The 22,825-nt window shown below is 37.4% G+C and overlaps 3 protein-coding genes across 3 annotated transcripts; 1 reads left to right on the top strand and 2 right to left on the bottom strand.

Annotated features, from left to right (window-relative positions):
• Positions 1-1,064: 1,064 nt before the first annotated feature.
• LOC142981878 (cytochrome P450 6B2-like) lies at positions 1,065-4,220 on the bottom strand. The gene is made up of 2 exons (XM_076128018.1): positions 2,809-4,220; positions 1,065-1,890 (listed from the first exon to the last, which is right to left on the bottom strand). The coding sequence occupies exons 1-2, from the start codon at positions 4,184-4,186 to the stop codon at positions 1,685-1,687; spliced, it is 1,584 nt and encodes a 527-aa protein (XP_075984133.1). The 5' UTR covers positions 4,187-4,220; the 3' UTR covers positions 1,065-1,684.
• A 2,576-nt stretch (positions 4,221-6,796) lies between these two features.
• LOC142981877 (cytochrome P450 6B5-like) lies at positions 6,797-15,905 on the bottom strand. The gene is made up of 3 exons (XM_076128017.1): positions 15,851-15,905; positions 12,044-13,456; positions 6,797-10,245 (listed from the first exon to the last, which is right to left on the bottom strand). Exons 1-3 carry the CDS (start codon positions 15,888-15,890, stop codon positions 10,043-10,045), a joined length of 1,656 nt encoding a protein of 551 aa, XP_075984132.1. The 5' UTR covers positions 15,891-15,905; the 3' UTR covers positions 6,797-10,042.
• Positions 15,906-18,872: 2,967 nt separating this feature from the next.
• LOC142981649 (cytochrome P450 6B5-like) lies at positions 18,873-20,875 on the top strand. The gene is made up of 2 exons (XM_076127689.1): positions 18,873-20,283; positions 20,578-20,875. The coding sequence occupies exons 1-2, from the start codon at positions 18,912-18,914 to the stop codon at positions 20,775-20,777; spliced, it is 1,572 nt and encodes a 523-aa protein (XP_075983804.1). The 5' UTR covers positions 18,873-18,911; the 3' UTR covers positions 20,778-20,875.
• The last annotated feature ends 1,950 nt before the right edge of the window (positions 20,876-22,825 follow it).

The following is a 22,825-nucleotide window of genomic DNA, read 5'->3' on the forward strand; positions in this document are numbered from 1 at the left end:
TGTCAGCTACTGACACTGCACTATTTATACGGCACATTAAGAACGATACATATAATTATCTTGATATCTTTTAAGAGGGCGATATGCATGACTAGTTACATGTTTCAGATTGTCTGCGTGTTTATTAATAATGATTATTTCCTTACAAACATAATGCGCCTGTCCTTTGTTATTTAAATTACGTTCTTAAGTAGATTATTTATTGGCATACAAATGGCCGCCTACTTCAGATTACTTTGGTAAGACCAAAAATATCTTAAGCTCAAAGAAGGTTCTTTAGTTTTATTTTAATAGTATTTAGTGGTTGATTTTTCTCAAAAATTTTGTGGAAGAATGTTAAGGCACTTGCTCTTTTCATTGCTGATTTACCACATAATTAAGTTAATGTATTTAGCATTGTTACTTATTGTATGCTATTGACGACAGTCGAGGAAACCTATCTCGGTTTTGCAAATTGTTATTTGGCTTTTAAAGTTTCTGTAGCGTGTAGTGGAACTTATTTTATTATCTGTTGTAACTCAACTTTTTCGTTGTAACTCGGGCTTTGGCAACTTTGGGTAATGTGCTAGATAATAGCTCGCTTAGAGCCATAGAGCGTTCAGGATTACGCGTGGTAAAGCGTGCGGTCTTTACGCTCGCGATTTTCTTCGCGGTTTTGGCTGATGAGCGCAGCGCGTGGTTTTCCCTTTCCCCTTGTACACTCTTTATACGCGCGCTCTTTCAATTGTTGTTTCATGCGCGATAGAGTGTGTGTGTGTAAAGGTGGCTAATGAGATGGGTTTACCCTCATTATGTTGGACTAAAACATGGCGGAAAACACATTTACCTATTTAGACTTGCAAGCAAAGGTATGTTATATACGGCTATACAGCTATATACCCACGTGTGTCGATAGTAATAATATACTTCTGCATATTTATAGCACAAAATTGTTATTATGTTGTTAATATAATTATAGGTATGTTTAATAAGTATGCAGGTATGGCAGATATGTAATTACTTAATAGTTTAAAATGTTAAAGTTGTATTGACTATTAAAAGCTCGGGATTACAATAAAATTACATTATTTTAATAAGCAGAAATAAATTTGTTTCTACATATATTTGGGGTCCTATTACATTGACAGAAAATGGTATTCGATAAAATGATTTATTAAATAAAGTTTTCTGACGATGCATCTCAGGCATTAAATTATAATAACTATTCTTTAAGCAATATAAAAATAATGACAAATTAAAAACTAAACATTAAGCCTACAACTATTTACATAAATTAAGTCTCGATACTTCTTATTTCTTTCGAAACATTCTATCACATCCATTAAAAAAAACTACTTATACGTGTTGCTGATTTGTTAATACATTTAGGAAATAGTTTTTAAAATAAGACAACGACATAGGTAAAGTCCAACAACTTAGTAGAGAGTCCTGTTATGCATAATAATTTATTTTGATTATGACTAATAATACCGTATATTTCCAAAAAAAAAGGTTTATCGAACAGGCTACCGTCAGCTGCGGAAGCCTGCGAGTCACTAAACTGCAAAAATTCAAATTTTGTGTGCCTCCGCCAGCCACGAGTCTCGCACGGAAACCTCTACTAAGTTGTTAGAGCATTGTACTAATATCAATAAAAAAATATCTTCAACGTATTCTTGGCCAGTGTGGTGTACTGTCCTTACTCCTAAGCTGATTTTTGCGGTCGCAGCAACCTCTGTTCCCATCCTTCTCTCTCAACAAACTTCAGGTGTATTCCTCCCGTGGACTGTGTCACCAAGGCTCTGGGCTCGAATTCTAGTTTATTCGGCATCCCATCAGCCAGTTCCAATCGGTACTTCTTCAGCAAAGTGATGAGGCCAGCTATCATTTGCATTTTCGCGAATCTCATACCTGCAAAGATAATATAAATATTTTTTTAAACTAAGTTCAAAAAAGAGAAGGTTCTTAATTGGAAGCATTTTTTTTATATTTTTCCCGATTACTTGGAAATGTGTGAACCACCATTAAACTTAAAATTTTTGACTGACGCTTGAATATCTATATGACGCTGAGATGGCACAGTCATGCTTTTGATAAGTCTTAGTTGTAGTAGAATATGAAAAAAAGTTCATTGACCTGTGAGTCGATTTCTTACACTCGTTACTATCGAGTAGCATGCATTTGACATTGGAGATAACAGAGTTCTAACAAAAAAAATTAGGGGCGCTGGAGCTGGTGGTCTCCAGGGAGGAAGCGAGGGTCTGTCGAGCTCTCCCGCCGGCTAGGCTTTAAATTTGGGCATACCGACTAAACACTGACAGTGTTCTTTCAACAGTCACCATAAAATGGTCAGGACGCAGTACCTCCATTTGGATACTCCGAGGAAATCTCCATGTGGCAATTTCAAGCGCAGTTTAAAATGCACACATAGCTTAATAATTCCAATATATTCTTATTCTTGCTAATCTAATCTATTTAATTTTGTAAGGGAGATATCGATAGCTCTACAAACAAAAACATTTTTCTACCTTCTTTATTATCTACATTGCTCTGTTATGGCTAAATTTAGATTGAGAATATTCCATAGGACTTTGATCCACCTAAATAGTTGCTGATCAAATAAGCGTAACAGTGATATGTATTGTAAGAAATGTTAAAGAAATCTGTTAGCTGCCATAGATGGAGATGGCTACTTTGTTGTCGTTTAAGAAACAAAATAGGACTGCAAAACGTTCTATGCTTATATATAAATCTTTCTCTGTAGTTAAGAAATATTGATTATTTAAGAAAAGTATAATAACAACACCCGTGTAAACTGTTTAGACTTACCTATACACACTCTGGGTCCATCACCGAACGGCATGTATGTATAAGGCTTGATGTTGCGTTTCTCTTCGCCGTAGAACCTCTCCGGCTTATACTCTTCAGGTTCAGGGAAGAACTCAGGGTTGCGTTGCATATAATACACGGGCAAATGCACGCGAAGACCTTTCTCCAACCGCACACCATCTGGTAGAGTGTAGTCTTCAACCACCTCCCGAGTCAATACTCCCAGTACAGGGTACAGTCGCAGAGCTTCATCGATACACGCGTCAAGGTACGGCATCTCCGTGATACACTCGTATTTCAACACATTGTCATTGCGACGCAAATACTCGTCCACCTCTTGCAGCACTCGTTCCTGTATCTCAGGGTGCTTAGCTAACTCGTACATTGTGAAACTCAGAGTAGTGGCTGACGTTTCGTACCCTGCAGCGAAGAAAAGGAAACATTGGGCCACTAGAAGATCGTCATTGATCTCCAAGTTCACTTTCTTTCCAAATTCTGATTTCATATTCGTTATACTGTCTCCTGTCACAGACTTGTTGCTCTTCAACTTTAGTACAAGATCTACGAAGTCGTTTCTTGATGTCGGCTTATACTGTCGTCCCTCGAAAATATTGGTCAACAGTTGATAAAAGAATGTCTCCACTTTCTTCGGGAATGCCTGGAATCCTAAACCGTAGAAGATTGCAGGCCAAATGGCTCGTGAGATGTTCTTGAACGCCCTGAATGTCTCTATTTCGAAAATTGAATTTCCAATAGCAGTAAATGGATTATTAGTGGCCTGATCCATAGTGTTTGTGTCGACACCGAACGCGCAAGAACCGATGCAATCCATTGTGTAGCGAGCCATGAAGTTTCTGGCTTCAATGTCTGTGGAAATTTTAGCCTCCTGATCCAACATATTTTCGAATACGAAGGAGCACTTCTCGATCAGATGGAACATATTCTTCATTTTTGCCGACGAGAACAGCGGAGTGAGATTCTGTCGCAGCACCTTCCATTCGTCACCGTAGGAGTTGAACAGGTTTTGGACAAGCAGTTCACGATAGATGTACTTGGAAGTCTCACGTCCACTGAAGAAGTAAAAGTCTTTGGTCATGACAGTCTTGACGAATTCCGGGTCCTTGACTACCAAGGTGGGCTCCGTGCCGTAGTAGACGCCGAAGTAGGGCGCGTTCGGGAACTTCTGACAGAGATCTTGAAGGAGTTGACCCATGTATTTCTTCATGAGAATATATTGGGAGAAGTTCCCTAACACGGGCACTGGTTTGTCGTGTGGTACATTCTTCCTCTGCCAGTACTGCAGCCTGCGTCGAGACACGAGGTACACTGCGAGGACCACGAGGGTGATCGCGGAGAGAAACAGTGGTATCGCCAACATGATGAACACTGGAGTGATGTGTCAGCTACTGACGCTACACTATTTATACGCATTATTGTCAACGTCATGTAATTATCACGATATGATATATCATTTAAGTCAGTGATATGCTCGTGTTGCAAGATATTTTGGATTGTGCACAATATTTTTGACAAATTGCCATGTTTACATAAAAGAAACCCTAATAATACAAAATGCTTTTTAATATTTTATCTGATTATATGATAAAAATAAAGACCGAATTTGAAAGTCATTTATCATAGTAACAGGTGATACTTTGTCAACAATGGTACCTGTGTTATTTAAAGTGGTTTTTTCTGACTGGCGTAACCTACAGAATACAAAAGAATTATACAGAATTTCAAAAATGCTTGGGAACTGAACGAAAATTTTGGAAAAAATTTATTAAAATTGTATGTATTTTTATAGTGAGTCCAGTACAACATGGATATAAAAATAGCACATGAGAAGAGTATGAACACACGTACACTGGCTGTTTAAAATGAATGGAAACTATATATTTTCTGTGCCGCGATTAGTTAATAGATAATAATAATGGTGTTGATAATAATATAATTGGAGAGGCGAAGAATATAATTACTTATTAGTTAATAGTATTCGTTACAGTCGATTTTAATATGACTATGGTTGAAAGGTTTTTGATTTTTTCCGTGGCGCAGTGGTTAGCATCGCCACGCCACCATTTGCTACCATTACGTCGGGAGGCCGTGGGCTCGATTCCCACACGGAACTATCATTTGTGCAATCCACAAATAGTTGTTTCGGACTTGGTTGTACTTTGTGTCCGTGGTTTGTATGTTTGTAAAAGTCCTCGCAACACATAAGCAACTCTTAGTACCTACGGGATTATAAAAAAAAAATATTGACAAGTTTTTGTTTCGATATTTCTAACAATAATAAATAATATGGCACTTATTCCATATAAGTAAGAATAAGACGTCCTGTTACATAGGACTTACGTTGTAAATGGTAAAATATGTATAAGTTATGTATATATTAAAATAATTTGTATAGAACGATTTATCTGCATAAACCAGGTTAATAATTTTCAAGTAAATTGATCTTGACCGTACTAGTACAGTCAACATGTATTTGATAATTATGAAATATGTCACAATCGCCAAATAATTCTTATCTTATCTATACCTACCAGAAGCAGTGATAGCAGAGTGGTATATACATATAATACACCTTCCTCGCAAGTAGTCGAAGGCTCAAAACCTAAGGCAACACATCAATGACTTTTAGAAGGCATGTGTGGATTAGAAATAATTATCAATTGTTCTAATGGTGGAGTAAAATATCGCGATGATTTAGGGCTCTTAAATTCGAAGTCGCTAACTCTTATTAACTATTTTTACGTTTCGGAAGGATAAATTTTATCCAGTCGGTGATCTTTTTTTGAGTTGTCTACCTCTGTTGCGCGTTCGATAGCGTATGCGACTGCTGCGCAAGAGGTATCGGGTTCGGACACTATAAACAAAGTCCTGCACAGGTGGCTAATTTCAATAAAACTGTCCTGCACAGGTGGCTGATTTCAATGAAACTGGCCGCCGTAGCCGAATATTGGTCAGAAGGACATTATTATTAGTTCATTGATAATGACCCATTCTGTGAGGCCGTAGCGTTATCATGCACCAAATCATATCCAGCTTTATCTAGTTCTAAACTCCGGGTGTGAACCTTATCTAATCGTTATCACATAACAAACTGTCGAGAGTTATTTAAACTTGAACAAATATTATGTTGTTACAAAATCATTTTTTTTATCATGCACCTGTAGTAATAATTGCTGGAATAACAATAACGGCCAGTTATATAAATAACTTTTCAGTTGGAATTTAAGAGGTACCTGAGTGCCATCTAGAGAACCCTGACGAAAAGCACCTAGCCAAGTCCACGAAGGGCACCCATCAAGATATGAAATCAAAATCTAATCTTATATTCATATAGGTCAAATGCTGACACTTATGATAGTCAAATGATACAGAAAGTGAATTTACCGCCAGTTCGGAAGGTAGCGCCAATGAGTAGAGGTGGCAAGAAACTCCATGCCACTCTTTTTAATCGCTAAATAGTTTTAACAATATTTCTATTAGGTACAAAATCATTGATGATGTAAGGAGCTGCTACCAACATAACATAAATGTATTTGGCAGGTGCTATTCAAACGGGTGCACTGGATGGACAACCTCGAATATAAGGCTACTTACTTACATTTCTCTTCACTTTATCCATCTGATAGTTTACCTCACACTTGTTCACATGCTGTGAATCTTGACCCTTATTTTGAATCAAAAAGTCTTCATCTTTTATTAATAAGTGCTGGTAGCACTCTCTCACTCAGGTCTCTGGGGTCATAGAGGGTTAACGCCAGATAGGCTGGTAGTGAAAACATCAGTCGAAACCCTTGACAGTATCTTTTTAAGGAAGAAATCATGATTCACTCGTTGCATGGGATCAGCACAGCATGATTTATTTTTAAAAAACATGCTGTTCCGAGCCCAGCTGTCTTGGTATAATGACAAGCCAAAGAAGGTACTTACTATTTTCAACATAAGTAAGTGATCAATAAAACTGCAATTTTCATATTTTTATGAACTTTTAATACGCAAAAAGTTCCTTTCATACTGGAATCATGCCCAAACACATTCAATACTTTAAAAACAAAGTAATACATGGAAATTATAAAATATAATGACTAAATACACTCTTAATAACTATTTCACCAAATACTTTTAACTTTTAAAAAGTAGAATATAATTATCTACTATTGTTTTGGTAATAACACAAATTCAAAGGAAATTAATTTTTTAGTTAGCTGGTACTCTGGTGAAATAGGGCATCAGACTTATTTCAAATTAGATGGACACACAACATTCTTTCTATCGAGTAGTTTCTAGTTATTAAAAAACAAAAAAAACGCTTTGCAGAGCAAATATGAGTTTTTGTTTCGTAATATGAAAGTTGTTTGACAAACCAAGAATAATTTTACGCTGATCAATTTTCTATAGTCCACAGCCTTTTAGAGGAGCTGGCGAGCTGCAGTCTTTACTACGAAAATAATATTAATATATGAACTCATAGAGAATAGAGAGGGTAAGATTATAATACAATTGGTGTCTTTACACACACGCTCTTTCACGCGTGAAACAACAACGGAAAGAGCGCGCGCCGCGCTCATCTGTCAAGCCCGCGAAGAAAACGTTAGCGGGCTTGACAGATGAGTGCGGCACGGAAAAGCGTGTGGGTAAAGACACCTATTGTATAATAACCTTACCCTCTTATTCATAAAAATATATGAAGTTATGAAAGGCTTATAAAGTGTTTTGTTTCTTTCACTCCTTAGCGAAATGAAAAAGAGGAAACATATTATAGTCGTTTTTTAACTGAAATAGGTTTATAGTGTGATTATGAATAAGAGGTTTAATAGAGGTTACGGGGAAATTAAAGTATGATCAACTATAGTAACTAAACAACTGACAAATATAGATTGTAGTCCTCATCTTCCTCAACCATCTAATTTGAAAACGTCTCTTAAAATTAAGTTTCTGGGTTCAATTCCAGATAATACAAAAGTAATTTCATTACAATGTCTTTATCATAGCAGACCCTAAACTAAAACTTAAATAACAGAGCAATAGACTTGCTTCCTTTATTAAAGAAACAATTATTGCCTTACTGTCTTATTAAAAAACGTCGTATAAGCTTTGATTAGTTAAAGTTTTGTCACTATCAATCGGTTTTGAAACTGTATATGAGTGAAAGAAAAAGCGCATCTTAGATTGCCTGACGTTTCGGCACAGGTTGCATTGGTCGTGGTCGCAGACTGACCGAGGTAATATGCGTGTTCCCGTTTTGTTCTTACTTTTTTTTCAGACAACTCCCGCACTAATAGCTGCTCTTTGGTCGCGAAGTTATGTACAAACATAGAAACAACGGACACAAAACACAACCAGACCCGAAATAACTATTTGCGGATCGCAAAAAAATGTTTTTCCTTGTGGGAATCGAACCCACGACCTCCCGACATAATGGTAGCGGCGTGGCGACCTTAACCACTGCGCCACGGAAGCAGGCATGTAATTCGAAAATTTCAAAGTTATGAATGAGACTAAATGCTGTATAACTAATCAGAGCTAATACGATGTTTATTATTAAGACAGAGTTTACCCACTTTATTAAAAGAAATTACTGTTCCCAAAAATATTTTTGTTTACAATAACATGGGTAAACTAATTAGTTCCGCTCAGATCTAAAGTCTTACTTAGCCAGATGTAGAGGCAGTACTTTTCGTTGAAATTTTAAATATAGTGAGATACTAAATAACTAAACGAACATACACACGCATAATTTCAACGAAACGTCTCACACCGAGTGTCAATAACATGGAAATGACAGGCAATGACAGTTTTTTGACAGTGCAGAAGAGCGATTTCGTACAACTATCGAGTGGCTTTATAGAGCTTTTACCGACTTTTAAAAAAGAGGAGGTTATGTGTTCAACTGCTTGTTTTTATGTATTTTGTAAAAAGAGGAGATAATTTCACTATCTGTGAGCGGATTTTTTTTTATTCGATAATGTATAGGTTCAATAAAAATAAAATGTATTATTTAATTAAATCAACTGCCCTTAAGATGGACCATCTTCTTTCTAGTTGTTTTGTTTTTCGTAAAACTGAGGCTTAATCTTGTCAGTAGCCTCAATATAGACAATTTAATGTAACTGATATGTAGGAAATCGCGCTCGTCAGTCGTCACTCGTAAAACGGTGTGCACAGACTAAAGATATGAACGGAACAATAAAATACTCACTTCCCTTAAACTAAAATATTCACAAAGATACATACCACGCCATACACACTTAACCGATCATACAAAATATCACCCGTCGTACCCGTACATTTACCCATTGACCGCTACGGTCGGCTATATATATATTGTCGAGTATAGCCTATCGTGGCGGTCAAGTGGTTAGGGCAAAAGTGTACAAAATACACTCGCGTCTCGCCATTTACATAAATCCCATGTAATAATTGGCGAGCCAAATGCCATGTATCGGGCACTTTACCATACTCCGGACTACTATTGAATATAATCCAATAGTATTTGCCCGACCCAGGAATCGAACCCGAGACCTCGTGGCCAATCATATACTCCCACCACAAAGGCAGTCAGAATCCAAAGTCCATATTACATTAAGATAACCGCACATTAAATAGATAATACAATGTTTACATACGCTTACATAATCGGCTATTCAAGGTTATGCAAAAATATTAAAGCCTGATTTATTCACCCGCACTTGGCCAGCGTGGTGGACTCAAGGCCTAACCCCTCCCTTAATACGGGAGGAGACCCTTGCCCAGCAGTGGGACAGTAATGGGTTAAATTTATAGCGCCATTTAACTTTGTGTCTCTGAATATAGGAACAAGTCGTTGCGCAGAATGTCAATGTAATAACATTATGCGTGAATAATCTCATTGTAGGTAATTGTCTTTTTGTTACAGTTAAGAAGATTATTGACCCTTAGTTTTTGCAGTCAATTTTGTTTGTAAGGGATAACGCTATGTAAACTATATAGTGCTGTCCTTTTCTCGCTTTCAGCATGCAATAATAGACACTGTACAAAAGATCTTTTCGAAATTACGTCGCGTATGCCAAAATGCTAGCGGGTCAGAATATATTATTAGTTATTTTTTAATTAATACAGATTACTACTAGTATTTCAAAATACTTATTTATAAAAATGATTCTATCATATTTAATGTGCGGTTAACTTTTAAAGCCAAAGTTTCGTTTATATTTGTAAACACGGTAACTCTAAGACAGACCTAAACAGTAGCTTTGTTCAGCAGTCTTTGTTCCCAGCCCTCTCGTTCAACGAACTTCAGGCGCAGACCACCAATAGGCTGGGTCACGAAGCCTCGGGGCTCCATCTTCACAGTCTTCGGCATACCCTCAGCAAGTTCCACTCGGTACTTCTTCAATAACGTGATGAAGCCAGCTGTTATCTGCATCTTCGCAAATCTCATACCTGGAAGGAAAAAGATTGGTGTTTTATTTTATTTGCATTTCTTATACTGTGATTTCAAAGGAGTAAATACTGTTCATATTTAGGCCGAAACAGCTGAATGAAATTGAATAAAATTTGCTCATAACTTAAAACCAGGAAAACATGGGATTTTTTCAAAGTCAAAGAGCAAGCAGGCATGGCTAGTAAAACTGAATTTGAAACATTTAAGTACCTTCAAAAATATTCTCACATGAGAATACGTTAGTAAAGTAGGGTATATACATATAGATATACCATGTAACGTAATGTATTCTATTTTAAAATGTATAACATTTTAATTAAACTGTCAAAATGGATTTAATTATCATTGGCAATTAAAAGTAAAAATATATATGTTTTTTTATAGACAACTACTGCGCCACTATTTTTTTGCGTGGAGACTCTTACAATAATACAAACAGCAAACACAAAACAGAAGTGAACCCAAAATAACAACTAGTAGATTGCAATTCTTTTTATCCATGTGAGAATCGAACTATCCTGACGCAATAGTTACACGAGAAAACCACGCTTTATCAAATCTATAGGCCGATTACAAAACGTCATTAAACTTTCTGCAATTCATAAGTGTCATGCTGACTTTATCACCCTGTCGTATATCGTAATAAATGAAATATTTTCGAGAATAACGTAAAAGTTGAATGATATTTCTGCATTCGTAAGCCTTATCAATTGTGGGACACTACAGACACGTTTTAAAACGTAGTAAATTTAAATGCCTACTACATACATACTACATTGACAGTTTGTCATGCGAGATATCGCGAAAGATGAGTTTGTTTTGACGTAGAAAAGGGTGTGTCCGTCTCATACCTATGCTGTGCTCATGCTATAGCGCGAATGACAACGGATTTACAACTATTATACGCGTTAGGGCCAGTTCTAGTGTCTTGATAAGTGTTGGATAAACTATTTGATAGTGTCAAAAAATGTATGAAAAATCATGTCGAAATTCCGCCTGTTAAACTAATTGATTATTATAAAGTTTAATCATCAATCTCGTAATAATAGATAGTAACTAATGTGGAATGCGTTTGTTTCCTTTGACGTCAAAACAGACAGTGAAAGCTTTGCAAAAAAATTAGCATTTGATTTACTATGAACTGGGAAGGACATACGTTACGTTTTTTCAGTAATAAAACTACGCACGTTAAGTCAGTTATTGTTTAAAACTATTCGATTCGTGACCTTCAACTACTTGTATGTACTTCACAAAAAAAATTACATTAGAACTACCCACATCCTGATTGGTTGACAACAATAGCGTATAATTTATTATGGTGATGTAACACGTCTCTCAATTTGGAGTTTGGACTACGCGAGCGCATGCCACAGAGTGGTAAACAGGAACATGACTCATTCAATGTTGTTGAAGGTCATCCTCTAACCGCATTAAAATATTGACACTAACTTATTTACATTAATGATCGAGACATGAATACTAAAATTGATCGCGTTATTATAGAATGTAGTAGAATATTCGACAAATTGTACAAAATTAAACCAACGCAATCATACATTCCCAAATGCTGAGTTCAAAAAATCTTTGAATGATGAATTTGTCTCATTATCCTTACACACAATTCGCAATTTTTTTGCACATTTTAAGCACACTGCTGTAACAACTTGGTCAGCGTGGTGGACTCAAGGCCTTACCCCTCCCTTATTCCGGGACGAAACCTTTGCCTAGCAATGGGACATTAATGGGTTAAACAACTAGGTACTACAAAATATAAAAAAATCATAAAAGATAACTTACCCAGGCACACTCTAGGTCCATCACCGAACGGCATGTATGTGTAAGGTCTGACATTGCGCTTGTTTTCTCCGTAGAATCTCTCCGGCTTGAACTTTTCGGGTTCAGGGAAGAATTCAGGGTTGTAATGCAAGTAATACACGGGAATGTGTACGCGAACACCTTTGTCTACTCGCACACCGTCTGGCATTGTATAATTTTCAGCCACCTCACGAGCCAACACTGACATCACAGGGTACAAGCGCAGAGCTTCATCGATACACGCTTCCAAGTACGGCATCTCCGCAACACACTCGTATTTCAACACATTGTCATTGCGACGCAAATACTCGTCCACCTCTTGCAGCACTCGTTCCTGTATCTCAGGGTGCTTAGCTAACTCGAACATCGTAAAGCTCAGAGTAGACGCTGAGGTCTCATACCCTGCACCAAAGAACACAAAACACTGTGCCACGAGGAGCCTGTCACTGACTTCCAAAGTCACTTTCTTTGCTGTCTCCGATTTTACGCTTGACAAAGCGTCTCCGGTAATGGTGTGACTGCTCTTCACCTTCAGCAACAGGTCCACGAAATCGTTCCTCGATGTCGGTTGGTAATGACGACCCTCGAAAATACCAGTCATTAATTGAGTAAAGAACGCCTCTATTTGCTTGGGGAACACCTCGAAACCCAAAGCGTAGAAGATTCCAGGCCAAATGATGCGTGTAACGTTCTTGTATGATCTGACTATATCAGTGTCAAACATTGTGTTGCCGATTGCTGTGAACATATTGCCTTCTGTTTGAACCATCGTATTTGTGTCAATACCAAATGCGCAAGAACCGATGCAGTCCATAGTGAACCGAGCCATGAAAGCTCTAGCTTCAATATGGTCGGAAATTTTGACCTCCTGGTCCACGAATTTTTCGAAAACGTGAGAGCACTTCTCGATCAGATGGAACATGTTCTTCATCTTGGCCGAGGAGAATAGCGGAGTGAGGTTCTGACGCAGCACTTTCCATTGATCACCGTAAGTGTTGAACAGGTTTGTCATGAGCATTTCGCGATGGATGTACTTGGACGTTTCGCGGCCACTGAAGTAGTAAAAGTCTTTGGTCATTACAGTCTTGATGAGTTCAGGGTCTTTGACGACTAAGGTAGGCTCTGTGCCGTAGTACGCGCCGAAGTACGGCACATCTGGGAACTTTTCACATAGTTCTTTGACGACTAGTCCGATGTATTTCTTGAATAGAAGATATTCTTTGAAGTTTCCTACGATGGGTAGTGGTTTGTCGTGTGGCACATTTTTTCTCTTCCAGTACTGCAGCCTCCAGTATGAAGCGCAGTAGACCGCGAGAACGATGAACGCGATCAAGGCGAGTATTAGTTGTAACGCCAACATGTTGGTAACTGTAATGATGTCATGTGGTGCGCGTACTGTTCATATATACGGCGCGTTATCAACGTCACGAATGTTATCAAGATTTAGTTCGGCGGAGATATGTTTAAATTTCGGTACTTATATGGTCATGTTTAATTAACTATTGTTACACAACATATTAATTATTGATAATCTTGCATCAGATGATAGAAAAATAGGCTACTCAGTGTTGGATTTTCCATCGTCACATTATTTTATTAGGTAATCAATTTGACTCTTGGCTCAGAAGAATGAATAAATGTTATATCTTACTCAAAAATAAAGTGTTTTGAGCGATATATCACGTTCTATTTATTGATAATATTTAAAAAAAAAAACTTTTATTACCAATCACAGAGTTTTTACAAGTTTGTTTATCTTAAGCCTAGTTAACATAAACACTATATAACACTAAACAGGTTTGTTTATTATTAGATTAAAAGTTAAATTAAGTCTAATATTTTTTTTCATTAGAAGTTTAGCATATTTTTTTCCATTATGAGATAACTTCATTATTGACATTTCCAAACGTGTCAAGAAAATTAAAAATAAATTATAAAATTCATTTCAGACCAATTGCGTAGCGAACCGAGCTCGCGTACCGAATGCCATCTAGCGACTAAAGTTTAAATACAATGTTGCCTTGGCATTGAATTAAAATTATGTAATAGAGGCGTAGAGCCGTTGGTCCTGCGCTTGACCTCTCGCCGCTCGTGTCGAATACCGTGCGTCGCATCAGGCCATGACAGTGATGTAATAATAATAGTTTTCTAGGCGATTTTCGGCTGCAGCGCTGTTTCATTGAACCCAGGCAACTGACCAGATTGAGGCGCCCATAGCCAGTTGCGCCCACCGGTCGGTAAACGATCTGAGGATTAAGCAACACTTAGCGCGGTCATTCCATAGATAGGTGACCGCATAGTGGTAATTGAGCTGGGCATCTCCGTGCTTCGGAGGGCACGTAAAAGCCGGTCCCGGCTGTTATCTACTAAAATAATAGTCGTTAAGCCACGTCAAAGGCCTCCCAGACGGCTTGAACAACTTTGACACTAGGTTGACCACTAAACATAGGACAAAAAAAAAAACTGAGCAGAAGTAGGTATCTATGGTGTCCAAGTGTGTGCACAATATACCCTTTATTCTATCACTATTATAGCCCACAGCCCGGATGACCGATACAACCTGCTAAGGGTTAGACAGAGACACGGAGGTCTATAATTTTACTGTTCTGACTCCGGACTACCTGTTTTTTCAACCAGGGGTACATTAGGGGACAAAAATCCTGCGACTTGTGTCGTCAGCAATATCAGGTTAATTAGTGCGACGTTATCAGACTTAGTTTGCCATGTCACGCCTCGGTCGTCGCCGAAAGTCAGACACGAGGCTTGCGATATCGCCATATACATATGAAGAGCGAAAATTCTAGACGAAATGTAGACCGTCGTGGGGCATCCGTCGGAATCTTTCTGGTGTAATAGTCCCTGCGACTTGAAATGATTCATATTGCATGAGTTTTCTTTGTCACTACTAACGACTATCAAAAATCGCCGAGCTATCGACAAAGTATGAACATCGGATCAGCGCCCCTTGCGAGTGTCGTAAGAACTAATTTTGAAGTACATTCTAACGTCACATTCTCGATAGTTTCTACTAGCGACTGTAGGAAAGCCCGCTACTGTAACCAGATAATTACTGCTTAACATACCTACTTCAAAATACACGGATAAAACTAGAAATTTATAAGTACAAAAAGTTTTCAAAGCGTAAAGCCACACAATTATTTATTTAATCATCATCTCGTAACGTCTCGCTTTGTGGTTTCACGGAACAGAGATAAATGTCTAGTTTACATAAGTTTTTATCTCCTTCTTATCTTTGTATATAAAAACACACCCCCCGCCATGACCACCAATGAGAATAAAACATAATAAACAAATCACTTTGTCGCTAAGGCAGCTATCTGCGACTGCTGATCACGAGGTCACAAGTTCGGTTCCCAGATTTCGCAAAGTGGTATTGGGTTTTTGTAATTCACATAAGTGAAATCACACCTTTTCCCCATAGGGAGCTTAGGACTAGTCGGGTTTTTCTGTAGCCCTACCATGAGTTGGCGTAGTTAAAAACTAGAGTAGTTAACGTGAGAACGCAACTACAACAGTGGGCTCAAATAGGGAAAGAATGAACGACAAAGCCAATCTACATTCACTGTTGTTTAATTTAACTACACGTTATTAAATATGGCGACCCATGGTAGCAATTTTGGTACCTTAACTATCCGCTAGAGGCGCTGTTCGAGTTTTACGAGAACTACAGTGTCTCCGGGAGACTATAGTTACCAACTCATGGTAGCGCTACTGATATATATTGGCATATTATTATTCTTATAAGTATCCTGGAGTTTGGTATCTTACCCCATAAAACTATAGGCTCGCTACTACATGGAACTATCATTATAAATGGCGGAACGTATATTTCATTCACTTCACCTTTCACGAATAATAGATAAAGAAATACGAAACACACACTCACACCTGAAACTATTATAAAATCGAAAATAGATCCGGCATTGTAAAGATTCAGTGCAATGACTTCGCAACACAGGTTACCGCACGTCAATGATATATGATTTAATGTTTTATATTATTACATCACTAAAAAAACGAAAGAACATCTGACTAAACAATTATTCTTTAAAATGCCAATCATCATTACTCGAGAACATTATTATCAAAGTACGATAAAGCAGTAATAAGTGTTTTGCTCCTCACCTTTGCATTAGGACTATGCAAAAACAGCATCGTTTTGATTCAATTCGTCTTCATGAGTGAAAAATATGCGAAGTCATGATTATAGTTTATAAATATGATTTATAAGCATGACTTGGCGTTTTTTTTCAATGCAGCTTTCATTGTTTAGTGTGGAATGTCAAGTGCTTTCAATTACGCTTAATACAATCTAGTAGCCTCTTCTATGTTATTGATAATATATATAATAGGCTTATATTATGCCAGTTAAACAGGTTTTTTGAATCTATATAACCAGTTTTATATTCATGCTAAGTTCGGAAAAAAATATGTCATTAATAACACTATGCAACAAATTTGAAAAAAAAACACCTGACTTACAGTATGTATAATTATGACTTATCACCTTAAAACTATTCGGTGTGTATAAATAAAGTTATTACAACACGTCAGATTTAGTAGTGATAGGCTTACTGATTTTGAAAAAATTGTATAAAGGAGAGACTAAAATTTTTATTATACATTAAAAAACATGTTTTTTTTAACGATTGGCTTTCCTCTTGTAACCAGTAGACACAGTATCCCTCTGGAGGCTCCAACAGTAGTCTGCAAGCATGGCTGGTTCCTATCTACCCTGATAACGCTTCTCATACTCTGCAATTTCTGGATGAAATCTTTCTCCATGTTCATCACTCACTGAACCCATGTCATTAATGAGTAATCTGAACGTTTGATGACTTGTGTACCCAGAAAACATATATTTTTATGACAATCCACAAAAAAGTGAAGCAGACAGTAAACAAATCAAGATTCTTCTTATCTCTCTTTTGTGACGTGATATATAAATATAAATGTGTTTTCTTTATTACACTAAGTATGCTTAATACGAATTACCATTCGGGATCAGTGAATTTTTTGGTGTTGCATAGTGTAATCACGGTTTGTAGATGTCCTTTGCCTTTTTTAAGCAAAAGAAGATATAATATATACTTTACATAAAAATTAAAGAAGATTTTACATAAAAAAATTATGTAAAATCTTCTTTATTCGTCTTGTTTTTATTACAGGCTGTGTACAATCGGCAAAAATATTTATAATATATGTAGGGACATTGCTTACGCCAAATGTAAATAATATATTTCAAAATATAAACTTTTACCGATAACCTGGGGTTTAGTCAACGGACCCTCCGGACGAAACGCATCGTGAGCCAACTAGATACATGCTTTGCTGTTAAGCTTTGCATAGATTTACCAATAACACTATAATTATAATAAAAACTATTTTACCTACCAATAATTATAATTATAATTATAACTTACTTGCAAATTAGCTATCCTTAGAGGTGCCCATAGCCGGTTACGCTCACCGGTCGGCAAACGATCTGTGGGTTAAGCAAACGTTGGCGCGGTCATACCATAGATGGGTAACCGCATAGTGGTACTTGAACTGGGCATCTCCGTGCTTCCAAAGTCGGTCCCGGTTGTTGTCAATTAAGATACGTCATAGGCCATGAGCGGCTTGAACAACTTTGACACTAGGTTGACCACTAACCACACGATAAGAAGAAGAAGAAGCTATCCTTACCCGGACAAAGTGAGCCAGTAGTCATTAACAATTATCAATGGCTTGAGATTAAAATCACAACCAGGTATCTGTTTCTACATACAGATGTTGACTAATTTACATTTTTTGTTGTAGTGGATTAAAAAGATATCGTAAATGTTTTTCTATAAGTACGTAAATCAACTCATGATGATATTTCAAAACTGATTCGTAGAAGTGATTATCGTGTAGAAACACCTGTAAAATAAGTTTTATTTTATACTGTAGACACGATTGACCAGAGTGTGTAAGAGACATTTATTTGCAAAGCTTCCAAAAAATTCAACAGGACGTTTATTTTTTGTATAGGAGTTATAAAAATAACTTCTTATATTTTTTTATATTACATACCTAATTATTTTACGTCATACTATTTATACCCGAAGTTCTTTAAGATACAACTCCGACATTTTAAATGTTTGAATTTTACAAACATACTTAACACGAACCCAAGAAAAGAAACTAGACTCAAATAAACAATTTGTTGACCAAACAAATATTAAATTTTGTTCCATGTGAGGTTCAAATCCATTGGGCATGTGTGTGTTGTTGTTGCGTAGAGATCGCTTTGGCGTCATGGCACACAGTTCAAATAGGAGAGTGGTCATCTCCGTATCGCCTTTTGCTTCGCTGCCACAGAGGTTTCAACCTAAAGGCGATTCGTGTCACTACATAGATAGAAGATAGAGACAAGACAACGACCGTAGACTGCAATCGAACTTGACTTAAGCGTACGAAACAGTTCGAAAGTGAGATCGAGATCGAGTAGTATTCATAGATCCGAGGTGAATAAGTTGCACTACAATTACAAATGGCGTACTTCACAGAAGGTAGTTTTAAACAAAGAATACTACCGACAACCCGCTAGCTATCGAGAAATTTTACACGAAATATCTGTTCAGCGCCTCTACCGGGCGCCGTCAAACTCTCTATACTCGACAGTACCGACTGAGAACTGCGCTACAGGTCGAGTTGATACGGTTACGATCTGTATCCGAGTTGATAAGTTGACTATGACCATTAATCTGGCACGTGTATACATCAAACGTAGGTAGGTGACGCGCAGAACGAGCCGTATAAATAAGAAGTGTTCGGACAATCAAGCATCACTGCAGCGTCCAACATGTTGACGTTACTACTAGTCGTTATCGCGCTCCCGCTTGTCATCCTCGCAGCCTACATCGCTAGAAGATCACAGTATTGGGCAAGAAAAAATGTGCCACACATCAAACCAGTGCCTATTTTAGGAAACTTCGCCGATTATATTCTATTCAGGAAGTCTTTAACCGATGTCGCTCGAGATATGTGTCAAAAGTTCCCAAATGTACCGTACTTTGGTTATTATTACGGCACAGAACCAGCTTTGGTCGTCCAAGATCCTGAGCTCCTCAAGACAGTCATGACGAAAGACTTTTACTTCTTCAGCAGCCGCGAAATATCCAAATATGTCCATAGAGAAATGCTTACGACTAACTTGTTCAACACTTACGGCGATGAATGGAAGGTGTTGAGACAGAACCTCACTCCTATGTTCACTTCTGCCAAGATGAAGAACATGTTCCATCTGATTCAGAAGTGCTCTCATGTGTTCGAAAGAATGCTGGACCAGGAGGTCAAAATAACCAATAAAATAGAAGCGAGGAGTTTCATGGCTCGTTTTACAATGGACTGCATCGGTTCCTGTGCGTTTGGCGTCGATACGAATACGATGGAGAAAGTAGAAGGCAATGTGTTTAGAGACATCGGTAATTCTATGTTTGAACTTGAGTCCAGTAGAGCGTTTAAGATGGTGGTACGCACTATTTGGCCTGCAGTCTTTTACGGCTTAGGATTAGACGCGCTGTCGCGTCAATTCGAGTCATTCTTTAAGCAACTAATGACCGGTATATTTGAGGAGCGGAAGTACAAGCCGACGTCGAGAAACGATTTCGTTGACTTGATACTGAATATGAAGACCAACAAGTCTGTTACTGGAGACAGTCTCACGAACAAGAAATCACCGACGGATAAGAAGATTACTTTGGAGATCAGTGATGATATTTTAGTGGCACAATGTTTTATATTCTTCGCTGCTGGATACGAAACGTCAGCCACTACTCTGAGCTTCACAATGTACGAGTTAGCTAAGCACCCTGAGATACAGGAACGAGTGCTGCAAGAGGTGGACGAGTATTTGCGTCGCAATGACAATGTGTTGAAATACGAGTGTATCACGGAGATGCCGTACCTTGACGCGTGTATCGATGAAGCACTGCGACTGTACCCTGTACTGGCAATATTAACCCGGGAAGTGGCTGAAGACTACACATTACCAGATGGTTTACGATTGGAGAAAGGTCTTCGAGTACATCTTCCCTTAAGTCACTTACATTACAACCCTGACTTCTTCCCTGAACCAGAAGAGTATAGGCCGGAGAGGTTCTACGGAGATAACAAGCGGGACATCAAGCCTTATACATACATGCCGTTCGGTGATGGACCCAGAGTGTGTATAGGTAAGCTATTTGTGCCATTAAAACTCTTTTGTGTCAATCTCTTTCAAAAAAGTCTCATATGAAACATTCATATCTTCTACCCTTGAAAGTGGTAAGATCCAAGTTGTACGCACCAAATTGGTTATCATTTTATTCAGTCAGTATGTATGTACCTTCGTTTTCAATTTATTATACATGTAATTAGCTATCTTAGCAGAATTTTATAACCGCCATATTAATACTAAAACCTTTAATGCCATCAATAAATAGATTAGAATAGATTAAAATTGAAAATAATGCCAATTTTTTTTTCAGGTATGAGATTCGCAAAAATGCAGATGATGGCTGGCTTCATCACTTTGTTCAAGAAGTACCGAGTGGAACTGGCTGATGGCATGGAGAGGAAGCTGACGATAGAACCCAAGAACTTTATAACACAAGCTAAGGGTGGAATAAATCTTAAACTCGTTGAACGTGACGGCTGGGAACAAAGACTATTTGCTAAAGCTAATTAGGTCCTGTTACTTATTTGCTGAACTGACTGAAAATAGGAACTGACGGAGACAAAAAGTCTACTCGCATTGTAATAAATTATTAAAAAATATTAAAATAACACTTCATTTCGGGAGAAGACCTGCCCAAAAGTAGATTGGAGTTGTTTATCAAATAAAAAAAATAAAGAAAAATCATTTTTTTTATTTCTTACTTTTTCACGTAATCATTTTTTTCATGTTAAATTTGAAAAAATATAATTAGCAGTGGAGAACTGAGGTCGTTTGAGGCTTGAAGAATGACTGTTATGTAGCCCCAGTCATAAGTTCTTATTCAGCTAACACACTACAAAAATAAAATAATGTGTATTGAATGTATATGTTACTGTAAAAGCCCGAACGGTGGTAAATCCTAAGATTTTCCGGTATAACCTAAGATTTACCAACTCGCAATGGTAAAAGTCCGAACAATTCTTTTATTTCGAACTTTTACCTATATTCACTTGATGATGTCGAGATGTCGCCGGAGCCCCTCCTACTACTACTAGGGCTCCTCCTACTGGGTGGTTAAAAAAAAATAACCACGAAGGCCTTCTAACCTAACCTACCCATGTCGCTGTGCCCAAAACTCCTTCTTTATAACTATGTCACAGTATATAATTATACCGTGAAATAGTTAGAAACATAGTTATGAAGGAGGATTTTTTTATATACCGTAACATAGTTTTTAAACTCCGGCTTGTTCGGACTTTTACCATTGAGAGTTGGTAAATCTTAGGTTTTACCGGCAAATCTTAGGATTTGCCACAGTTCGGGCTTTTACAGTAACATATACATCAAATTTTGGGGAAATTCAAGGAATCCTAATCAAGGAAGAAACTAATCTCAATAACTAACTTCGTTCAGATTCTCATTTACTCTAACCTTTAATACCCCTCTCCTCCTAACTAGGCGTCGACGCGCTGTCAAAGCTAAAAGTCCCACAGTTGCAAACCTTTCAGTAAACAAGTAAAGAAATATTTTTTTACGACTGTTTGAAATTTGTATTATCTCCTAGTCAATTGGAAATTCGGATATTTTCATTTTGTCGTACGTTGTCTATTGTCTACATTAATTGTTAAGAATGTTGTTTTGTCAATAGGATTTGTAGTTTTTATCTTGTTTATTTTCTCATTCAATAATGGCCCATGGGTTACAGTGAATCTTTTCTTATTGGGTCACAGTGAACTGCTACTTTTGTAGGTAAAAATACCTCGTAATCGGGTAAGAAAAATTAAAATCGGGCAAAACTTATATTTGATGACCAAAATCCTGAGCGGTTGATAGATCGACTGGTATGTATTCCATTTACAACGTCAACGTCTTCTAATCGTCATAATGTTGATAATAATAATGTTAAAATGTCTAGCTAGGCATGTTGACTGGAAATGGCACCAGAGTTTTGAATTTAGATAAAACTAATACTATAACAGGGCAAAAATGTGCTGAAGTATAGCAACCAAACGACAAAGATAATAGTATCCAAGTTCTCCTGTCTTGTGTATTTCTTTATAAATACTTTGTGCCACAGTGGATTCACTGACACCCAGGCATTAATTCACTGTGACCCATATCCGGGTCACAGTAGATCACTTACCATTTTTGAAATTTTATATAGTATATGTCGTCAAATGCCTTTTTTTAATAAACATTATATACCTATGTTATGATTTAAATACAGAGAGTCAAACTTTAGACCTAAACTTTAGAGATACATCGTTTCAAAAAAAAAGTGATCCACTGTTACCCACTCTCCCCTACATACATAAAATCGTGTCATTCTACTCATAAAATAACCCTTTAGTGTACCTACATGTATGTGGGCAAGGTTCTCCTCCCGGAATGAGGGAAGGGTTGGGCCTTGAGTTAACCGCGTGCGGTCGGGGACTTTGCATACAATTTCAAGAACTGTTCTAAAAAACTCATAGGCATGCAAGGTTGCATCACGATGTTTGTCTTCACCGTTGGATTAAGTAATATTCATTTCTAATACACACATAACTTCGAAAAGTCATTGGTTTGTGCCTCGGGTT

The sequence above is a fragment of the Anticarsia gemmatalis genome, chromosome 20, assembly GCF_050436995.1.
Source record: "Anticarsia gemmatalis isolate Benzon Research Colony breed Stoneville strain chromosome 20, ilAntGemm2 primary, whole genome shotgun sequence".
Lineage (NCBI taxonomy): Eukaryota > Metazoa > Arthropoda > Insecta > Lepidoptera > Erebidae > Anticarsia > Anticarsia gemmatalis.